Source organism: Gopherus evgoodei, chromosome 15 (genome assembly GCF_007399415.2).
Source record: "Gopherus evgoodei ecotype Sinaloan lineage chromosome 15, rGopEvg1_v1.p, whole genome shotgun sequence".
In the NCBI taxonomy this organism is placed as follows: Eukaryota; Metazoa; Chordata; order Testudines; family Testudinidae; genus Gopherus; species Gopherus evgoodei.
Window position 1 is genome coordinate 23,644,763 of NC_044336.1, and position 22,476 is coordinate 23,667,238.

The 22,476-nt window shown below is 44.9% G+C and overlaps 1 protein-coding gene across 1 annotated transcript in view; it reads right to left on the bottom strand.

Moving 5' to 3' along the window:
* The window catches only part of LOC115635649 (WD repeat-containing protein on Y chromosome-like), a 52,992-nt gene extending 37,349 nt beyond the window's left edge, over positions 1-15,643 (bottom strand). The window contains 11 exon segments of the mRNA XM_030534709.1: positions 776-1,036; positions 2,784-2,975; positions 5,681-5,869; positions 7,541-7,678; positions 8,837-8,883; positions 10,306-10,480; positions 11,643-11,765; positions 12,340-12,486; positions 13,033-13,136; positions 13,139-13,293; positions 15,522-15,643. Coding sequence (XP_030390569.1) covers positions 776-1,036; positions 2,784-2,975; positions 5,681-5,869; positions 7,541-7,678; positions 8,837-8,883; positions 10,306-10,480; positions 11,643-11,765; positions 12,340-12,486; positions 13,033-13,136; positions 13,139-13,293; positions 15,522-15,643 — 1,653 coding nt within the window.
* Between the last annotated feature and the right edge of the window lie 6,833 nt (positions 15,644-22,476).

Consider the following 22,476-nt stretch of genomic DNA (forward strand, 5'->3'; position numbering starts at 1 on the left):
ACACTCCTCAGCCACTGTTGTAGCAACAAGGCTGCCCGCACCTCTCTGGCCAGTGCATTTGAAAGGGAAAGCTGGGTTCTTTTCTGTCTTGCACACTGTAACTGCAGATCTGTAGTACTTGGCGATGATGCTTGAGGCAATGGATCAGATTTGCAAATGTACCCGTGTACTTTTTCCCACATCCCTTTGCACCTGCAGACTCTTAACTGACTCCCAGAGACATAAATGCATGTGCAGCACACACACACACACACACACTTACTTTTCTACGGATGTGCAAATCAGAGTTTGAGTGCTTGCATTAGGATTTGTGCAGCACAAGTAGAAAGCGTGAAAAGGTGCATGAGCACATCTAAAAATGTGTCCCAACTGGATTTTCAAATGGCCGGTGGAGCATGTGCCTCTGGTAAGTGGGAAAGCCAGCTTTTTACTCATAATTTCATAAACTGGACTGGGAAAGTCACATGGAGAGAAGAAATACAGAGGTCCATAATGATGTTTTTACAATCACTTTCCTGGAACTGGTTTCTCTTGCAAATCTAGCATAGAAACTAGAGATGGGTCTGAACCAAACTTCCAGATCCAAACACCCCCAAAACTATTCAAAATCTATATCTGATTTTCTCAGTTGCCCCCATTTCTACAGTGGGCCAAATGAGTATCTTATATGCAAACACACAAAGGGGTTTAAACTCTGCATTCATATCCAAATGTTGTGCTTTAAGTCCAACCTGACCAGAAAGCTCTGATCAATAAAGTTATCAGAAGTGCTGACCTGGCGGAAGAAGGTGTTGTACAGAGCACCACATAATGGTGCATCATGGGTAGCCAGCATTTCTTCCTTAGGCCTGACATGCGGGAGCTTCAAGAATCCAATGTAATCAGCACAGGAGACTAAGAGGAGGTGGGGAGACTGCTGGATGAGCAAGAAGGGAAAATCCCCCTGTTCTAGTGTTTGTTCTGGCTGGACACATGGGAACTTGAGTGCCAGTGTCTGCAGACAAACTTGTGAGAAAATATCCCATACTTTCAGGACCTGAGAAAGAGAGAGAGAGAAGCTGGGATTTATTTACATGTTTGCTAGAGGAGGCTACTAGTGGCTCTGCATACTCCCAAATTTTGTGGCTCAGGAAGATCTTCTCTATTTACCATGGGGTGACGTGCTCATGCTTTGTGATGTCTTAGCTCATCACCTTATGTACTTCCTTTCACACACCATTTTCTGGCAGAGTTAAGGGCATTGCTGAAGTGAAGCCAGTTACAATATAATGCACAAACACTTTTCAAAGTGCTTCATAATCATTAGTAGAGCAGGACGAAGAATGGCTTTTGGTTTGCTAGCAATTTCAAAAGTAAAAAGAAATTGTTCCAGGTCGAACTGAAAACTAAAAGTTTTGCAATTTTCAACAAATCAAAATGTAAAAAAAAGAAAAAGATTTTGGGTCAAAAAAAACTTTTTGACATTTTGTTGGTCTTATGATCATTTAAAAAGATTTGGGGATTTTTTAAAAAACAAAATGAAAAAGCATTTTGAAACACAAAGGTATTTCAAACCCAAAACATTAAAACGTTTCATTCTGAAAATGTCAAAGTGAAGCATTTTAATTTTTTTCTGATATTTTTTTCAAAACAAACAAGTCCATGAAACCAGCACCATGTCGCAAAATGTTTCAGAGTCACTGAATTTGCATTAAAAAGACAATTAGACCGAAAAATGTCTAACAGCTCTAATGCTGGATTAATGTTTTTATCCGCATGATGCCTTTAGAAGGGGAGACAAGTATTACATGCTCTGTTTCATAGTCCCATACACTTACCACTAAAAAAGGACTTTCTTGCTAGCACTGATTCTTAGGGAAATGGCAGAATATAATCATATTTACTTTTATCTAGTCCAACTACCAACCTGCAGGGAAGGTGCATGTATTTTTTAAGCACTTATTTGGCTTAAAATTATTAATTGCTATAATTGCTGAGAAATTTCTCTCCCTCTTTTAATTACCTGGAAAACTCTAAAAAAAAAATCTAAATACTGTAATAACCTCTTCAAAAGGCAAGAGGCAATAAAAGAAACATCTATTGCCTCAAAAACAGCTGCGCATTCATTCCTTGCCCAAAGCTACAGGTAGGCTTTCCATAGGCTTTGGCACTGGCATCAGAATACAGTGAATGCCCATCATGTCTTTCAGCCCAGGATCTCAAATCACTTTACAAAGAACGATTAGTTAATAAAGCCTCACAATGCCCTGATAAGGTAGGTGAGGAATATATGGAAATTGCTTTATCCACCTATGGAGTGAAACCTGGCAGCTTTGTAGCACAGGAAATAAAGAATGGTATACTGGAGCAGTACACTTCAGTATCCAATTGAAACTGCTGGAGGAATTTTGGGAGGCAGAATGAGTTGAAATGCGACAGCAGCACTGGTGTCAAAATGCCTGTTCTTATGAAAAATGTCTTAGAATCTCTCAGGACCACAAAATGGATGGGAGTGCTTTTGTTTTACAACCCACTCAAAAGCTGGCCTCTCTGGCAGTGCCATTAACTTTGTGCTGAATCAGGCTTTTGACAGTCATGACTCAGATGGAAGAGCGCCCCCTACTGAATCCCCACACCACCTGCTGCAACACCTCAATACTCTTTGGAGGTCTTCTACCCAAACACTGATCCAGTAACATATCAAATGTCCCTCTGGCATGGTGCATATTGCACAAGAGAAGGAGGAGTGAACATTACTATTAAAGGATGAGTGCTGGCTAAAGCCTAGCACAAATCTGACAAACCGAGTCCTTGGAATAGCTGAACACGTGTCCTCAGGGCTCATAGATGGCAACTGCCAGAATGGCAGTACGATATCCCTGAAAGGTAGTAACTGGCCAGCTAGTGACATATCGGTTCCAGAGCTGCACAGCGTGATCCACCCCTCCGGTAACCAACAGATTCAGGGATTTGCAGTAGTCCAAGCATTTTACCCCCTAGAAAAAATAGGAAAAAATCCCAAGAAGTTCTTTGAAAATGTTTGTACAGTCTATGCAGAGTGTCTGTGGAATGAGGCTGTGCAGGGCAGAGAGGTCCAACTAGGAAAAGACTCAGGGATCATCTACACTTAAAACTCTGCATCGGCTCAGCTGTAGTGCTTAGGTGAGGATGCTCTATGCTAATGGGAGAGAGCTCTCCCATTGATGTAGTTAATCCACCTCCCTGAGAGATGGCAGCTATGCCAGCAGGAGAAGTTCTCCCACCAACACAGAGCTGTCTACATGGGGGCAGAGTGGTGCTGGGTGGTGGTTAGGTCAGTGTAACTATGCTGCTCAGTGGTGTGGATTTTTCACACTCCTGAAGGACATAGTTATAGCAAAGTAATTCTGTAGATCTGGCCTCAGGACAATGTTAAAACACACTAGGGAAGCTTTAGTGCACACCAGCAGGGTCTACCAGGATCAATTAACATGCAGCCTGTGAGTGTACTTTAGAAATCACACCCCTGTAGAGCACATCACCGCACTTTGTAGACAAGCTCTCAGGAATAGTGGGTTTTTTTCCCCTTTTCATACTTCAGCTTTGTGAGTCAGATATCAGACGTCGTTACTTTTGTATCCCGGATTGATAAAGAAAGTGTTCTGAGAATAATTTACGGTCACAAAGACGCTCTTAACTATTATGATTAAAAAAATGCACTTTCCCCCTCGTCTTGCAGAATCTACTCAGACACACAGAGGAAACCTTTGCACTTTGCAATTAGAATTTCTGTCCGGATGGGAGGGCTCCAATTCTTTCTTTCCATGCCTACATTTTTCTGTGATTGTAGACCAGGAAGCGGAAAAGATCTGTTTTGATTTCAGCGCTGCTAAGTTTTTTTTAACTACCCAATTGCAAAACCACAATGAACTGAAGGGAACTCATTTAGATGCTTCCAAAGATTTGGTTTCAAATTCTATTTTTCCTGAATTTCATTAAGCTTTGCAGAGTCTATCTATGCTCTTGCTTTTATTGTAAAAATAGAAATGTTAGCTAGTAAAATATAATTGCTATCTTTTTTCATATGAATTAGAACAGCATAACTCCCATTGAAATCAATGGGAGCAGGTTAGGCACCTAAACCCGCTTAGGTGCTTTTGAAAATCCAACTAGATGCCTATCTGCATCTTTAGGGAATATCCCACAAAGACTTAGGGTTGACGTATATTAGGTTGACTTATAACCACCCCAGTAATTATCGTGGTGATGCACGTCCACACTGCCTTCCTTGCACGTGCTCACCAGCTGCGCTTTCACTTACTTAAAAGGGACAGTGTGTGCTGAGAGCCCGGTCAGGCTCCTGGGCACCTGGCAGGCTGCTCCTCCTGCCCCCCTGCTTCCCATTCCCTGCTGGGAGCAGGGGAATCTGCCTGGGACTTCTCGCCTCCTCGTTCCCCCCCTAGGGTGACCAGAGAGCAAGGGTGAAAAATTGGGACAGAAGGTGGGGGGTAATTGACACCTACATAAGACAAAGCCCCAAATATTGGGACTGTCCCTATAAAATCGGGACATCTGGTCACCCTATTCCCCTCTGGGAGTAAACGCAGAGAGAATACATGTCTTTTGCCTAGTGAAAAAGAACAGGAAAAGACTGACTAATTTGCAACCCTGTAGAAAGGAAGGAGGATCCTGTGGTGAGGATACTAGCCAGGGGCTGGAGAGACCCAGATTCAGTCCCCTGTTCTGTTATAGACTTCCTGTGTGGCCTTGGGTGGGATCTACAAAGTTGCCTGGCTCCAGTGTGATCCACACAACTCCTGCTGACCCCTGCAGGTGTCTAAAGTCACTTGGCACCTATGGTTTTTGGGTAAAGGTTTCCTTGGCTCCTGTGTTTCTGACTCAGAGCATGCACACTGCTGCCCCACTCTAGGCATATAAACGCCGATCTCCTGCCTAAATCCCAGAGTGATCCACGAACTGGGGCATTTGCTTGCCTATTTCATGGGGCCCAATCCGGTAGGTCACCTCTGAGCATGCTAGTGGATTGGGTCCCTTTCAAACTCTGGTGGGGGTAGTGGCGTTCCTCTTCTAAGTTTTATCCCAGTGGTTAAAGCGCTCACCTAGGATGCGGGAGACCCAGGTTCAATTCACCCCTCTGCTTGAGAGGGAGAAAGGAATTGAACCTGGATTTCTCACCTCTCTCAGAAACATGCTCCAGCCACTGAGCTATGGGCTATTTTGACATGTGTCTCCTTCAGATTCTCCTGTTGAAGCTGTTCCACTGTGGACAAATAATTAAAGTGAGTGGGCCAGAAAGAGATAGTGGAAATGACTCTGTAGCCTGGTGGGTCAGGCACCAACATGGGCAGTGGGAGACATAGGGTCCAGCCCCTCTGCTCCAATCCCGCTTTCCTTGCAACTCCATGTTTCTTTGTGGATCTAGGCCTTAGTCTTTCTGTACCTCAGTTCCCCATCTGTACATTGGAGTTAATAGCCCTGACCTACTTCACAGGGGTGTTGTGAGGATAAATACATTAAAGATTGTGAGGTGCTCAGATACTAGGATAAAGGGGGGGCAGATAAGTACCTGAAAGAAATAAGAAGAGTGAAACTCTGGTGAGTATAAAAACAGGAATATAATGTTATGAAGTAGACATGACTGTGTTCCTTTTGCCTGATGCTGGAGTAAAAACATTGGCCAGAGGGCGGGGAGTGGGGCTACCTTCTTGATTTTCCAGGTGTAAACTTTTCTCTTTCTGAGAACATCCATGATCACCACAGAGGTCTGGGGACTGCCTGAGGATGTGATGATGAGTTCTCCCTCTGCTACATACTGGATTTGGGAAACAGCTTCCTCGTGCACCTGTGGGATGGTTTGATATTGCAAGAGCTTACTGTGCTCTTTAATTTCCTAGGGGAAAACAAGGGACAGAAATGTCACAAGGCTGGTTCACCTGCCAATTACCCATCATAATACAAATGGAGGTAGCATGCCCACAGAGAGGGAGAAGCATAGAGGGGCTGGAATACCAAGAGATGTGGGGTTTTAGCAGTGAAGTTTGGTGAACCCTGGGCTTAATGCAATGATGTTTATGATGCCATGCCAATCCAGCAGACTATTTTGTCCCCTGGCAGTGTGACTAAAGACTTGATGATGGGATTAAAATTGAGCCTGAGATGCACAGTTCAGAACCAAATATCCCCCGGCTTAGGGCATTAAGGGGTTGGTTTGGGACAATTCTGAATGGCAATGCACAGCTGTTACATTCTTGTCCCCCAGACACAAACCCGTGATGTTTGCCTCAACTTGAAAACAGTTTCTTTGCAAGGATTTCTCTAGTTCCCTCCACCCCCACTCACCAAGCTCTAAAAATAACCCACTATGTTTCTATTTATAACCGAGAACAGCAGCAAGAAACTCTGCTCACATGCTTGGGAAGCTACTACAGCCTCAAATTCTTTGATATGAACCTAGGGCGGTGAAGGTGTTTTACAGTCTGAATGCTGCTACTTTGTGGACTCTTGCAGCCTTGACCTTTTATCTCAGCCCAGAGCAGGATCCAAGGCTATTTCCTTTGACTATATGTGAATTTACCTTGGGCAGCTCTCTCATTTCAAAGGGAAATATTTTCTTTTTTCTTTTTTAAAAAGAACTTTTTGTAGCAACTCCTGCCCACCTCTGTAGAAATGAATATTTCACAAGCACTGAATTCCCCCATCCTTCCATTATTTGTAGAAGTTGATATGTGAGATTAATGCTGAGCGTTCAGTGAGGCCCGGGGATTTAGAGGGCCCTTGGGAAGCCTGCTTAACTGAGAAGATTCCCTGTTTATCCTCCTCATCCTGCCCACAAACATCCTGCTACAGGATGACTTCTCTGTCTGGCTGAGGACAGCTGGGCTTGGCTCCTGGCTCAGTTGGGACTTAAGGTTTGTCTTGACCTGAAGTGGTGAAATTTCTACAGTGTTTGGCTTAGTCATCATCTGAGAGCTGAGCCAATCTGAGAACAATGGTGTGTGTGTGTGTGTGGGGGGGGAAGGTCATTAGTAGAGGAGTTAAAAACAACCTGGTAGACTTGAGGGCTGATCGAGGCAGTACCCAGAATTGTGTCGGCTGTGCAGGTTAAGTCCCAATCCCTGTATCACCTGGGATATAGGTCAGTGGTACTAGTGAAGCCCTGCATTAGAATAATGCTTGGTCCAGTCCTTTCTGGACCTAAAGGGAGAGCCTGGGGAGAAGGGGAAGCATTTGGTACCCCATAGCGGCTATAAAGCCTGTGCTCCATACATGTTGCTATCAGCTAACTGCTCTAAACTGGGATTCTTCCAGATAAAGAGAACAGGGCAGCATGAGGTGAAAGTTTGTGACTTCTTGCCTGACATAGCTGGGCTGATGGGGAGAAGATAGTGGCATCTACTGGGCTGTTGTAGCTAAACCTTACCTAAACTGGACCATCTTTCCCAGCCTAGGTTCTGTTTTCTAGGGCCTCCGAAAGGAGGCCAGGAAGAGCAGTAACAAAGGAGGGCTGCTTAGCACCATTAGAAGGTTAGCAGCATTCTGGAAGACGCCTTTCTGCCCCCACCTGCAGGAAGATCCTTTGCGGCCCCGACTGATCTGTGAAGGGCTTTTCAAAGACGCCCAAATGAGGGTGCAGCAGCCAGAGCAGGTGAACCCCACCGTGGTCATCTCCCCAGAACAGCAAGGAGCGACTCCCTAAGGACTGGAAGGGAAACAAAAACACAGAGGAGGAGGGAGGAGCTGGGATTTGCCTGGGGGGCGCGGGAAGCTGATGATGTTCCCTTTATGCTCTATCTTTGCATGGTTAACAGCTGATTAAACATACAATGAATGTAATTGTGCTTGAGTCACTGCTGAAAACCCTGCTACATTCCCTTGGCCCAAAGCCAGGGAATCGACCCATGGCTCTAGTAGGGTGCTGTGTGTGTCTCGGGGAACTCTGCAGGGAGCTCTGATACAGCACCCCTCATGCTGCCTGTGCATCCACCTCCTGGATCCATCCCAAACACACCTGTGCCATGCCCCAAACTCACCACATGTGGCCACACAGTGTGCCCCTTCTCCCCAAGAGTTGGGCTTTGTGCAGTATAGTAGGTTCCTACCTGTGCCCTCTCCCCAAATCCTGACCCTGGACTAAGGTAGCAGCACAACTTTAGGTTACTGTGTCAAGGTCCTGACCTCACACACTGCAGAGAAGCAAGATTTGCCCCATCCAGCACAGACAGCTGATAGCAATTAAACGTCCTGACACAGGGTATGAATTGGAACCAACTTTATCTCCTGTACAAGCAGTATTGGTTCTGTTCCCTTTATAAACACATTGATTCTGTTACCCTTCTATACAACATTGTATGTCTCCCTACAAACCCCACTGCACAACTGGCTAAGTACACAATTGGTGAAATGGGGCAGTTTTGCCTTTCCCTGAAACATCAGGTGCCCACCTCTGCTACAAGAAGGAGATTGAATTTGATGGGGAAGGTTCTTATCTGCTCTGCAAATCCTCTGTTCCCAAGTAGATTAGAGCTAGAAAAGCTTCCTAAATAAATCCTAGTTTCCAATCTGAGAGCACTCTTGTTATTCCTTCAAGTAATAATTAACTTTTCCTTGAAAAGCCATGAATCCTGACTGGCTTGTTAGTCACTCACAAGAGAATGGTAGCAAACAATCTTTGTGACCTGAGTCAGGATGGGTTCTTGTGTCTGAAATATAAGACAATCCTAAATTGTGACCTTACCTCAAAGAGTTATAGCTTGGCACAAATGGGCATAAATATTTTTACTTGTTGGGGATAAACAATAAAGGTTACAGATAACTTTATGAGCACATATTGGGAACACGAAATGCTGTGCCACTGTACCTTTGCATTATACCAGTAGTACAATGATGTTGGAACATTTTTCAGAGCTGGAGGGATAGAAAGAGAAATGGAGTATTAGAATTATTCATTTTTTTTTCTATGCCACTTCCTCAATATCCATTTTCCATGTGATTCATAGAAATGGATCCTATTCTCTCAAAGCAGTGGGAGGGGACAGAGATGCATAGAACTCATCACTGTTAATGGCAGGGAACAGTGTAAATTCCTTGGGTATGCTTGAAAATATTGAGGCCAGAATGATATCTAGTTTCCACTACCTATATCTATTTTTATGATCTCCTACACACTCTTATAACCATCAACAGAATCATCACTAGAGACAGACATGAACCAAAACCCTGGGCACAAATACTCACTGAAGTGCGTGAAATTCAGATATGAATCTGAATTTAGCAGCTCGGCCTGTCTCTAATCACTTCTTGCATTCTCTCACCTCCAGCAGTTGCTGTACTGTCATTTATTTAAATAAAAAGCAACAGAGTCTTGTGGCACTTTGCAGACTAACAGACATATTGAAGCATAAGCTTTCATGGGTGAATACCCACTTCGTGGATATTTACATGCATCTGATGAAGTGGGTATTGAAAGCTCATGCTCCAATACGTCTGTTAGTCTATGAGATGCCACGAGACTCATTGTTGCTTTTTACAGACCCAGACTAACATGGCTACCCCTCTGATTTATTTAATAAGGTTCATTGGGCCTGTTTCTCCATTGCAGGAGGTAATTGCTACCAGGTGAGAATGGAAGCACATCACTTCCACTAGCCGCACAAGCTGCAAAACAGCGCAGAGTCAGATCCACTACACATACAGGGCCCGCTCCTCACATGATGTCAAATTGGAATAGCTGTGAAGCTATGCTAACTAATGCCAGGTGAGGATCTGACCAAAACCACGTTCTGCTGATTTATCTCTCAGGTAATCCCACGGGCCACAAGCTGCTTTCACTAGTGTAAATTCAGTTTGACCTCACTGCACCCAATGGAGCCAATCTGGATTTATGCCAGTACCAGTGTGAACAGAATTTTGTCCACTGACTTCAGTAAGGGTGATACTTCCAGCCTTTAATTAAAGCTTTGATACCTATACATCTATAGGAATCCATCCCCTCCACATCTGACCTACTAGTGTGTGTTGGGGTCTGGTTCTGAAACTCCAGCTCCCCATCTGCTGCACCATTCCCAAACTGCATGGCGCTAGCTACCTGCCTTTGGCCAACTTCGTTAAGCAGCAGGAGAGAACAAGAACAGAGACCTCAGAGACTGTACTTTTATTTGATTTGGTGCTCTCCAAAATACCCAGGTTTCTGTGTGAACAGCCTAGTGTTTTCTCCCCAGGAAGCAATGCTGGAAATCAGAAGCCTGATTTAGACTGTACCCAAACCTCAGAATTGAATCTGGGAACATGAACAGGGGCCCCTCCTATTAGTAAAACCCTAACTTGTACCAAATAAATGAAACTCTTCAAAAAGGTTTGCCGTGGACACATCAAAAAAGTGAATATCCCTGCAGGTGGTGGCTACTGTGATTTTGTGGACATTTGCCATGTATGCAGCATCTGTGGTCCAGGATTTCAATCTTCTTTTTTCTGCTTGAGAGCCTTTGGGATCTGCTGCTGCAATCTGTTAGAAAACAAGCAGCAAAGGAGAACTCAAACGACTGGAAGCTCTCTCAGAAGAAATGCACTGGTGCCACCTTCAGCATGAAACAGTCATTCCTAGATGAAGTTAATGTGCCTGAATTCTGCAAGGAGCTGCGTATTTTTCATCTCCCACTGAAGGCACTCAGCACTTGGCAGGAATTTCTCAGCAGCACCTGCCAGTGCCAGGACCACACTGCTTGGAAAATGAAGGTACCCTGCTAATCCTAGCTTCCCACACATGTGCATTATTATTGATCTGTACTGCAGTAGCATTAGGAGTCATGGACCCGGGCCCTATTGTGCTAGGTGCTGTATACACTCCCAAAGAGCTTACAATCTAAGTAGTCACCAACAGACGACAGGAAGAGATGAACAGACAGGCACTCTGACCACATATAATGCTAGTTGATGCAATGCATCTAACGATACACAACAATGCAAACCCCTTATTTTCCCCAGGGCAGGTGGAAGGAGTACTAGGAGCCACAAGAAGTGGTTTATGAAGGTAGGTACTGGATTCTCATTAGGGAGGGTTTAAATTCAAAATTTCCTGCAAAAGGGAAATTCTGACACTTTGGAAAATATTTGCTTCAGATTCAGAATGAAACGCAGGAATTTTGGAATTTCCCATTATGGGAAAAAACAAAGTGTTTCATTTCACAACGGCTCCCAGGCTCTCTGGCTCCTCCGCAGGGCCCATGGACTTCCAGGACCCCTAGATCCGAGGGCAGCTGGCTGGGCTGCCTGACTCTCCGGTTGGCTATCTCGGGGAGTCAGGGAGCTGGCTGCCCAGGAAGTCATGCAGCCAGGTAGCTACCATGGAACCTAGAAGCCCCAGATCTGCAGCATCCCTCCAGGTAGGCAGCTAAGGAGCTAAAGCTTTTATTTCCATTTTCCCTATAGGAAATCGAAATTTGTGGGCAACACTGAAATTTTCTTGCAGAAAATTTGACTCTTGCGGAAACTGCAATTTCCATTGGATAACATTCCTCTGTAAAATTCCAGCCAGCACTAATCCTCATTGCAAAGAAGCTAAACTCTCCTAGAGATAGCAATTTATGGAGTGAAATCTGGATGCTAAATTACTCCCAAGTGTTCAGCTGTCACTCCATTAACCCCCAGGCTATTACTAATCTCTTTACCTCATACATTTTCTGAATATGCAGAGTGCTGTCCCAGGTAGTAAGAACTCCTCCTTTGCTGACACTTACAAACCAGAGTGGCGGTGGAGAAGAGATGGCCAATATTCTGGTAGTTGGTGCCAGCTGAAAAACCAAGACAAATATTGCTCCAGTGGTCAGATCTCACTCTCTTCTCCATTTCACATTATGTTCAATGGTGGCTATAAACAAGGCTAGAATCTAACCGCACACCTTCAAAGTTGAAGAGAAATGCTCAACCCAACTGATCCTGAAATAGGCAAATTACGACCCTGCCCCTTTATTTGATAAAGTGACCTCTCGCTAGATTTAAGTGCCTGGCCAAAATTGTTTTATTGTCATGTCAATTGAACAAATCTGGAATCCTTTATTTTATTTTTACTAGAAATTCAAAAAGAAAAGCTGCCCTGAAGACAATTCCAGCTAGACAGAAAACTCTGCCAACCGCCATCTGCCTATGTCCTCAAGAAAACTGCAATAAAGCTGGGGGGAAAAAAAAAGTAAAGCTCAAGTTTTTAATTCCTTTTATGTTTTGTTTGTGAAGGAAAAATGCGGCTGAAGAAGAGAGGAATATTGGCGAACTACGTGCAGCACCAGAGAACAGTTACGCCACTAGCCTGTCCAGTTACAGTTCAGCTTCTCCACCCCCTTTGCCCAATGTCCCTCCCTCTCCACTTACCTTGTTCTGCACACAGTGTCGGAGGAGGGGCTCCGTGCCCAGGAAGATCGCCTTCTTGGCTTTCATGGGGTCCCTTTCTTTGTAATAGAGCAGCAGGTATGTGCAGAACTTGTTCCAGTCAATAAGGCCATCGCAGCTGGTGTCAACCTCAAAAACAAACATGGAGGGGGGAAAAGCCAACGTGACGTCACAGGTAGCATGACCAGATTCCATAGTTCTTGTGAGCAAATTCCACTTTGATTATTAAAATTACTCATCGCTTGTATTACAGTAGCACTCAGAGACTCCACCGGGGAACCCATCGTGCTTGGCACTGTACATACATATGATGAGATGGTCCCTGAACATGATGAGCTCACAATCTGGGTGTGACTCTCCAGGTCCCTGCATGTATACACCTCTGCAAAGTGATTGTAAAATGCTATGAAATTGGGGTACTTCACTCAGTCTGGTGGTGGCGTTTTACCTCCACAAGATGCAAGGCCGTGGAGAAGCAGTTAATGCTGAAGTCTCAGGTAGCCAGTAACAAGACTAGCTGCCATAAAGGCAATAGTCCTAATGGGAAGTGGAGTGACATGCAAGGAAAAATAAGAGTGTTTCAAAATGTTGTGGAGCCTGCGTGCTAGAAATGCTAACTGGCTGGGATGGGAATTATTTGCACTCATAACCCATCTAACCCCAAATCCTTGTTACCTTGTTGAAAAGCAGCTCCGATTGGTTGTTGCAGATTTCGGAGCCAGTCAGTTCCGACAGGGCTCTATGAAACTCTTGTCGAGTCAGACTTCCTGGTGGCTGCACTTTCTGCAGGGTCTCACCCACTGGTCTTTATTCTCTGCTTCCCTGCCTTGGTCTTCCCCTTGGGGAGAGCTGTGATTAGCGAACAACGCTTGCAGGAGCTGCAAGGGACTCAGCTCCAGCTCTTCTTCCAGACAGAGGATTTTACTCTGATCAAAGCTGGTGGAAAAGGAAAGCAAAGCAAATGCTCATCGGGGACAGGATAGGCACTGATTGTTGTGGGGGTATCTGCTGGCCGTGCAGGTCCAGGAGTGTTAATTTGCTGTATGTTCTCTTTCAGGGAGTAATAAGAACAAGAGGACTGCAGAGGGGTCAGTACTTCTGAAAATCAGGCTCGACGAGCCTCGTGAGGGATGCTCAACATGATCGGACCCTTGAAAACATAGACACTAACCTCTCTGGATGTGTCTACCCTGCACTTAAAAACCCGTGGCTGGCCTGTGACGGCTGACACAGGGCTCGGGCTAAGGGGCTGTTTAATTGTGGTGTAGCTATTCGGGCTCGAGCTGGACCCCAGCATCTAGGACCCTGAGAGGGGGGAGGGTCCCAGAGCCCGAGCCCGAATGTCTATATTGCAGTTTAACAGCTCCTTAGCCTGAGCCCCATGAATCCGAATCAGCTGGTTTGGGCCAGCCGTGGGTGTCCAGTGGCAGGGTAGACAGAGCCGCTGTGGCTCGGTTTCAGCCATCTGTCAAGAATTACAGTGTTCTGCATCACGGTGTTTTTGGGAGGCTTCGAGATCCTTGACTGAAAGGCACCATTGCTTATTAATTATTCTTATTACTATTAGCAGCAAAAACTGCCAGAGTGGCACCAGGGAAAGCAGGACGTGAAGATGAAGCGAGTGCACCAGGCTGCTTTCCCCACCCTCACAGGAGATCCCTTGTGGCTTCTGCAACACATTCGCTTTCCCTTCGTGTTTCTCAAAGTCCCAAAGATACATTTCCCCACCCCCTTCTTCTTCCACATGCCCATTTCCAAGGCCCTGAGTCTTCACGACTTTCCTCCTAGCTGAGGAGGAATGGAGGTGACTCTTTGTACTGCTCCTGAACCAGCAAGGGGGCTAGCACAGAGCTACATGGGGCACTCTCTTCCCAGCCTAGGGCCTGGATATAGGTCTTAAACTCAGAACCAGATCATCAGCTGGCACAAATCACTGCAGCTCCACGGACTTCCCCTAGCTGAGGATTTGGCCTTCTGAGCCTCTAGCTAGTCATAGGCTGTTCCACTCTTTCACTTTTTTCGAAGGTATTTAATTCCCAGACCAAGTGCACACAGATCTCAATAGCACATGATGCCATGACAACATTTTCTCTATGGGAAGCATGTGATCAGATGAAATTCTCCAATGTGGGTAGCTGCATAGCTTGGAGAAAATAATAATGACTAACACACGTTAATTCCATGATTACAGCTGGGAATTCACTGTCAACTAATAAGCCACCATTTTTTTCATATTCGAGGTGTTGCTATATTGAGGTACAACCTGAATCCTTATTTTATATAGAAAAGATTTAAATAAGTACAACACCATATAACTTTATATTTGATTATATTCAGTTTCTTTTTGTACTGGCAGCAGCAACACCTGTGGAGCACAAGAGCATTGTTGATGGTGTGACACATCTATGACATTATTTCCTTCTCGCCAGGTACTGGATAAGCTTTCAGCATGGCATATGTGGATGTAGCCCATGAGCTATGTTAGTTCAACTGACAGCCAATGGACTTGCATGGCTAAAACACAGGTTGAAAAAGGTGTAACATAGCATCGTGGCTTAGGGCTTGTCACCACTGGGAAATTTGTGCAGTGCATGCGAAAGTGTGAATTTACAGCACTGTCTGCTCTGCACCAATTCCCTGTGTGGACACTGAGGGTACGTCCAGACTACCTGCCAGATCGACGGGTAGCGATCGATGTATTGGGGATCGATGTATTGGGTCTCATCTAGACGTGATATATCGATCCCCGAACACGCTCCCGTCAACTCCAGAAGTCCACCAGGGTGAGCGGTGGTAGCAGAGTCGATGAGGGAGCCGCGGCCATCGATCCTGCACCGTGAGGACGGGAGGTAAGTTGAAATAAGATACGTCAACTTCAGCTATGCTATTCCCGTAGCTGAAGTTGCGTATCTCACATCAACCCCCTGGCGACCCCTCCAGTGTAGACCAGGCCTAAAAGTGCCTTTGTGAACTTTAGCTTCATACACTTTAAAGTGTACTACCCTAACCAGCTTGAGGGCACTTTTAGTGCTCAGTAAGACTCCACCCAGAAAGTTAGTGCAGAGCAGCTGGTGTGCTGTAAATTCACACCCTAGCTTACTGCACACTAACTTTCCATTTAGACAAGCCCTTAACAAATGTACCATTGTCAAAATGGAACTTACTATGTTATACTTGTTGGTACTTCTTGCTTGTATGCACGCCAGGAAGAATTCTGCTTTTGCTTTTTCATCACTGACATTTCAACTTTTTCTTCCTCTTTCTCGAAACAGTGACGGTTTTTCATGGCCTTTCCCCAGTATGCCAAGCCTAATTAACTTGCAACACTGGCAGAACCAGAGTCAATTCAATATCTTCTTCTTACTAAAAATAATAATAATAATAATAATAAAAAATCAGGATCTGAATGATCTTCAATTGGAGCAAGGTGGAAGTTCTTCTCTGAGTTCTCCTAAGGCCTTTGTTGTCCAATAATCCTGGAGAAGTTGCTTGGCACCAAAAAATAAATGTTTTCAAGAAGCCACGCTGACAATTTTGGTGGTAACTGCAATAGGCTATGGCTGAATTAAATACTGCTCTTCAGATGCAAGCTAAACCAATGTTTCAAGTTTTCCCAAGCCAGGATATGCCATACCATGCAAGCAGACTAGCTAGTGCATTCTCAGACAGCTGCACTGCTTAGAGGTCCCCAAATCCATGAGCAGTGAATACATTACACAAACAGAAAACTAGAGGCTTCATTTTGAAAGGCCAATACTAGGTCCATTGGGAAGAGTATTCAGCATAGTTATCAGCCTGGACTTGCATAACACGATCCATCCTGCTTATAATTATTTATCAACAGTGCCCAAGAAATGTTTTGACGCAAAGGAATTTCACTTGGGGGGTAGGTCCATGCAAAGAAAAGCATTTGGTCAATTTATGATTAACCTGATAATTTGCAGTTGATACGTATGGAGAGAAGAGACAATCAGAGATTTCTTCCCTGTGCTCTGTTGGACATTAAGGTTTTGTACCAGGAGCTCGATGTGTGACTATACATATCAGATGAACCTCTAAAAGGGGATTAATTTACGGAATTCAAATAGCCTGTTGTGCAACTCTAAGACCATAATTAGCTGTGGTTGGTTGGAAACATACACTGTACAGAAACAGAAGTGAATAGCTAAAGAGACTCCTTCACCCTTGATCTCACAAGCGGAATGCCCTTCCTCTTTCATAAATGCAGATTGGTTATTTAATAGTGAAGCAGGATGAATTTTTGCTTTGCTATTTTCATTAATATGTAATTTATTGTGCTGTCAATATTTTCTTGTCACCATAACTACAGGTGATGCCGACGTTCCCCTCCCTATTCCATTCGGTAGTTAAACTGTAACAATTCCATGAAGCCTCCAGTCACGTGCAAAGCAAGAATTCTGTAGAGTAAATGGCCTGTTCTTTCAGAGAGTTTGAGAGAGGGTGAAATCCAGGATGCCTGTTGCTTTTTCACAATAGTATCACTTCTCTCCTTGTTTTTAATTGCTGCTTTCAGGCCTGCGACTGGTCTTTGCCAGCCTTAAAATCAGAGCAAGACCACGATACATATACATGCATATTTTCCTTCAGACCTGGGTGCAGAAGTAGGTCCTCAAATTTCCTGATACAGCCTTGAGAAACAGCTTATTTCCCTTGCTGTAAATCTTCTTCTTTAGAACTAGCATTCCAGGCAGCAAGGGCAACGAGGTAGGCCCTCTTTAATGGTCCTATGTGTCTTAATCCAGCATTTCCATAAGTGTGCAGCTTGTACACAGGTCTCTTAGTTATTTTAGAAAGTCAGCTTCAATATTAATCATCGACATCCCCATTCACTTGGGTGGAGCTAGGAGAAGTTATGTCATGCTGCGGACTTGACCCCCTGGGTGTGCTTAGATTGCATTGATAGACAATATTCGGAGCTGTGGAGACAAAATTTGGATTATCTATATTCTAACGTCTATATTCTTGATTTAGTTGGGGATTGGTCCTGCTTTGAGCAGGGGGCTGGACTAGATGACCTCCTGAGGTCCCTTCCAACCCGGATATTTTATGATTCTATGATAATAACTAATGTATTTCACATTTTACTGCAGTTAGAAAGGAAACAGTGCTTGCTTCATCTTCAGCAAGGATCCCTACATCCTTTGAGAGGTGAAAGCAGGTCAGATAACTTGTAGAGAGAATATTTTCTTGTCTCTTGTTTCACATGAGACGAAGAGCAGGTGACATTCACACCTCTGACACATGCCCACTGCCAAAGAATGCTATCTGGAACAAGCCCCATGCAATTCTGAAGTCTAACCAGCAGGTGGTAGACTATGAAAAGAGACGGAGAGCAACAGATATAATCTCTTTTCACTGGGGTGAAATCCAGCACAGCGTTGGAAAACAACCAGTGACTCCAAAGAAACCTATGTCATATGCTGGAAATCTGTGGAAGACATTCCAGGAAAGAAAAAAGCCTTGTGTATCCTTTCTCAGAAATTCTGATTGATTGTGCAATGTTCTTTTAAATCAAACCAACTAAATAACTGATTTTATTGTCAAGAGTGAAACAATGAGAACAAACAACTCCCCCTCCACCCCCATCATCCTGCAGTGCCCCCCTGACTATTCTGTCTGAGAACATTTTAAGCAAAGAGCATAAAACTGTCTTCTGTCTCCAGGGCCTTTCCTATGTAACTCAAGACTCCAGTGATGTCCTCTGCGTGCCCCGCAAAATAGTTCCCCTTTCATTCTTGTGCCCGCATTCAGTGCTCCAGGATCTCATCATGACTACATCTCATTTAGAAGAATTAATTTATGGCTCATATTAAGTAATATTCATTTTTTGCCATTAGATTCATAGAGGGACAAATTTTAAGCCTAAAAGGAGACTAGATTATGTCGTGAAACTTGGTTTGTAAGGAGAGGGTTTTTATGGTGAGTGATGCAAAGCTGTGTTCTGTGGGCCCATCTGATATGCAGATCTGGTTTAATATTTTTGCTCACACAGATTCATGTTCTGTATGCATCTACTTTGCAGGAGCAATTTAAGGCTCCAATATCTGAAACGTGGAAAAGAAACAATGGGCTACATTTTCCATTCACTGGCAATGTACACTCTGGGAAAAGTGGAACAGCCTATAGGCTTTAGCATGTACATTCCTGAGACACCAAAAGAAGGGTTTTTCAACAAAGCACTGACAGTGGGAAGCTCTAGCACAGCTGCTTCAGAACTAAACATCCCAATGCTAGTCCTTCATGTACTCAGACACCTTTGAAGGAAATCAGTACTTCTGAAAGTCTTGTAGAGGCATGATGTTCCATACATCCTGCACCTAGTGTGGTAGAAACTGTGCATAATCTGCAACCGAAGCTGAGGTTTGCTTCCACAGAAATATTTATCCGCCTCCATCAAATTCTTTGTTCTCAGACATGCCTGCCAAAGTATTGAAGGAAACACTTGGTCAACAAGGATATAACAGGGCCTGTAGGGAGAACTGCACGAAGCAACATCGTTGTGCCATCAACAGTTTGTGTGACACAGGTATGATTTACTGAGGGAATGGCCAATGGATGTGTTTAGTTTATAAAGGGCTTCACTCCTACCTGAGCAAAAAGCAAGCCAGAGGATCTGCCCAAACAGCAAAACATAGCATGTTCCTGTTCCAAAATCCTGCCATTAATTTGTTCTGCAGGTGAAGTGGCCATCACGGCACATGCTTGGGGAGCTTGAGGTGAAGCATCCCGTGGTTCAGCAGGGCTCACGTGATGACAGTCAGGGTGTGTACACTATCTCGTACAGAATTAACCAGCCACCGGCCAGTATCACTGAGTTTGTGCACCCTGCAGATTTCCACAGCAAAGACGTGGTCAGGAAGCTAGAATAGCCAACACAATCTCACTGCCCCCTTGTGCTCCGCCATCTATCTCTGCCCACCTGCTGTTTGAAACAGGGGTATGTCAAAGCTCATTCCGGACCTTGTAGTGCATGGGGGAAGAGTCCACAGGGCTGTAGATTGGCACCCCAGCATGCTTTGCACTGAGTCTCCATGTAAACAAGCCCTTGGATAGTAAACTCATTGTGGCAGGGACCATTGTTTGTCCTGCATTTATACAGTGCCTAGAACTCGGGGGTTCTGGTCCATGACTGGGATTCCTAAGTGCAACAACAACAACAACAACAAGCTCTGCAAATTATTCTGGGTGGAAATTGCTCTCTGGAGGTCTGGGTTAACTATGGTCGCCCGATAGCATGAAACATTTTAATTTCTGCATCAAGGAGCTGAAAGTTTACAGAAACCAACAAACAAAGACCCCTGTAGGTATAACTGAATGGGAAGGGTGGTTGGTTTCTAGTGGGAAGCCAGGGAAGGGCAGTATTTCCTGTCTGTCCAAAGATACCAGGCCAGGAACTGGATGCTGAAAACAAACTCTCATTGAATTAAATGAAGAGAGGGAAAGCATCTATAGACAGACATGAAAGCTAAGAAATTAGAGGAAAGGACTGAGGTCCATGAGTGCCAAAGGCACCTTTGCATTTGTAGAAATTTGAATACATGGGATATGCATCGCTGATCCTAACCGATGATCCCTTTATGCTCCCGGGGAAAGAACCACCCCTACTCCGCCAGTCATTCCTTCCAGAACTCAGTGGGGGCAGTCAGTTTAATTCTGAGCATATTACAATAGCTAATATGACTTCTCTCCTCAGATGCCACAGGGATCCAAGTTACCTTTGTCTAATTCTCAAGCATGGTACTTATTCCATAACTTTGGTAGGTTCCATCTACTGCCCGCGGTGGGAGGGAAAGGCAGCAGCAAAGTGAAACTGCGTTGTCTTCATGTGCACCAGGTATAAAGAAAAATGCACTGAGAAGCAAGTTGTTTTATATCATCTCACAGTGGGGAGCATTTTAGGGTCACGTTGTTCAGACGCAGCCCTGAATTTCAGCCAATGGAACGTAGCCAGAGTTTAGAGAAACACACTTCAATTACTGTTACAACTGAGACACTAATTACACTGAAGGGAATGCACAAAAGTTCTCTAAGAGTTCACATGGCTCTGCTAATATGATTGACAAGAAATGAGAGATTTTCTGGCAATTAACAAGGATCCTAAATGTTCCCATTAGGGTTCTTCTAGCATTCAGCCTGTATAATTCTTGGTGGGCGCACGTATAATACAACAGTTGCAATCCATGCCTTCCTTTTTATGTATAAAGGCCCAAATCCCCTCCACTGAAATGGGTAAACCATGTCCGAATTTGGCCCAAGGTTTCTGCCAGTATACATATAGGATCTGATGCTACAAGCCCTACATGTATTTATCTTTGTGCCATAGTTAGGTTCTTAGGCTTTTGTTTTTTGCATACTGCCTCTTTCAATCTGTAAGGATTGTGCTGTCAACAAGCAGACAGCCCGTTTTTGTTCAGAGCAGATGGTTCTAGAGGAGGCATAAACACTGCTCAGTATTGAGACTTTTCTTTTGTTCTTTCTTCTTGCTTTTGATTCATCTTCAGTTAAAAAAAATGCAGGTAGAAGGTTCTGATCTGTTTCCCTGGAGAAGAAAGATAACCATTTCTAGGGACAGATCTTCTCTAGCTTCTGTTGTACTGTACTCAGAACTCAGCTGCAAGTCAGAACAGGGTGTTCTATAATGAACAGGATGTTCACCCCTTGAGAATTCTGCACATTTTACGTATAGTTAACTTGTGAAGGGTAGAAAGGCTGTGGAAAGAATTCAGTCTTATTGAAAAAGAGACTGCCCGTTTATTAGGATTTAATAATACCCTCTTTATTTTACTCTGCCATTTCACATTTTGTTCAGATTCCTTGTAGGCAGAGAAATGTGACAAGCCGAGTGACTGTGGTGGATACAATGGGCCTTTGAGCAACACAGATTTCTCCTTAAAGGACAAAGTGTATGCAAACCAATCATCAGGAGAGGGTCGGCAGAGAGCAGAACAAAGTGTTTCAAGTGAGCAAAGAAAAACCTTGCCAGCTGGTCATTTTTCCAGTCCTAAAGGCTAGGGCAAAGATGGCTATTTGGCAGTACAACAAGAACAACCAGGCAGCCACATCAGAGAGCGAATGGGCCAGAGGAAAAGCAGGTTCATCCTGCAAGGGGATCCTGTTGGGTCAGGGTGGAGCAGGGCTGGATTAATGCAGGGTCTCTAGAGGCTGCAGCCCAGGGCCTTGGATTTTGAGTCCTCTACCCCCCAATATGTATAATTTACTGCATTATTCTTCAGTTGGCAGCTGCAGGCCAGATCTGGTCGCAAGGGTTCCCCCTGTTATGCATCAGCTGTCTCTTCAGGCCTCCCGGGAAGCAGCAGAGTGCTCTGGAGCCTAGGCTATCCTCACAGGAGGGACAGGGAGAGGAGCAGAGGAAACACCCCTGCTCACAGGAGGGATTGGGGGAGCAGGAAATGCCCCACAGCTCAGGGTGGCTACACTTCCCCTCCCAGCTCCTCCTTTCCTCCCCCTTCCCTTCCTGTAACAGCTGGCCTGGGACGGGGGCGGGGAAGGAGCCCTGGAGCTGCCCCTTCCTGCCTAGAAGGGGAAAGGGGAGGGGGATGAAGAACTATAGAGCAGAAGGAAGGCTGGTGAAGGGTGGGAGGGGGCTGGGAGCTAGAGGCAGAACTGATGGGGGCTGGGCAGGTGAGAGCTAGAAGGCAGATCTGATGGGGGCTGGGCAAAAGGGGGCTAGAAGGCAGAACTGATGGGGGCTGGGCACATGGGGGCTAGAAGGCAGATCTGATGGGGGACTGGGCAGATGGGGGTAGAGGGCAGAACTGATGGGGGCTGGGAAGATGGGGGGCAGAGGGCAGATCTGATGGGGTACTTGGCAGATGTGGGGTAGAGGGGCAGAACTGATGGGGGACTGGCAGATGGGGTAGAGGGCAGAACTAATGGGGGCTGGGCACATGGGGGCTAGAGGCAGAACTGTGGGAGTCTGGGCGGTTGAATTGATAAGGCTGGGCAGATGGACTTCAGTTTATTTTCCCTGTTTACTAGCATGCCATGTATTTAATTTAGGCACTTTTCATTTACGTTTAAAACACACTGGACTGTGTTGATAGATGCAGACTTACAGTAGTACACCTGTAATCAGAC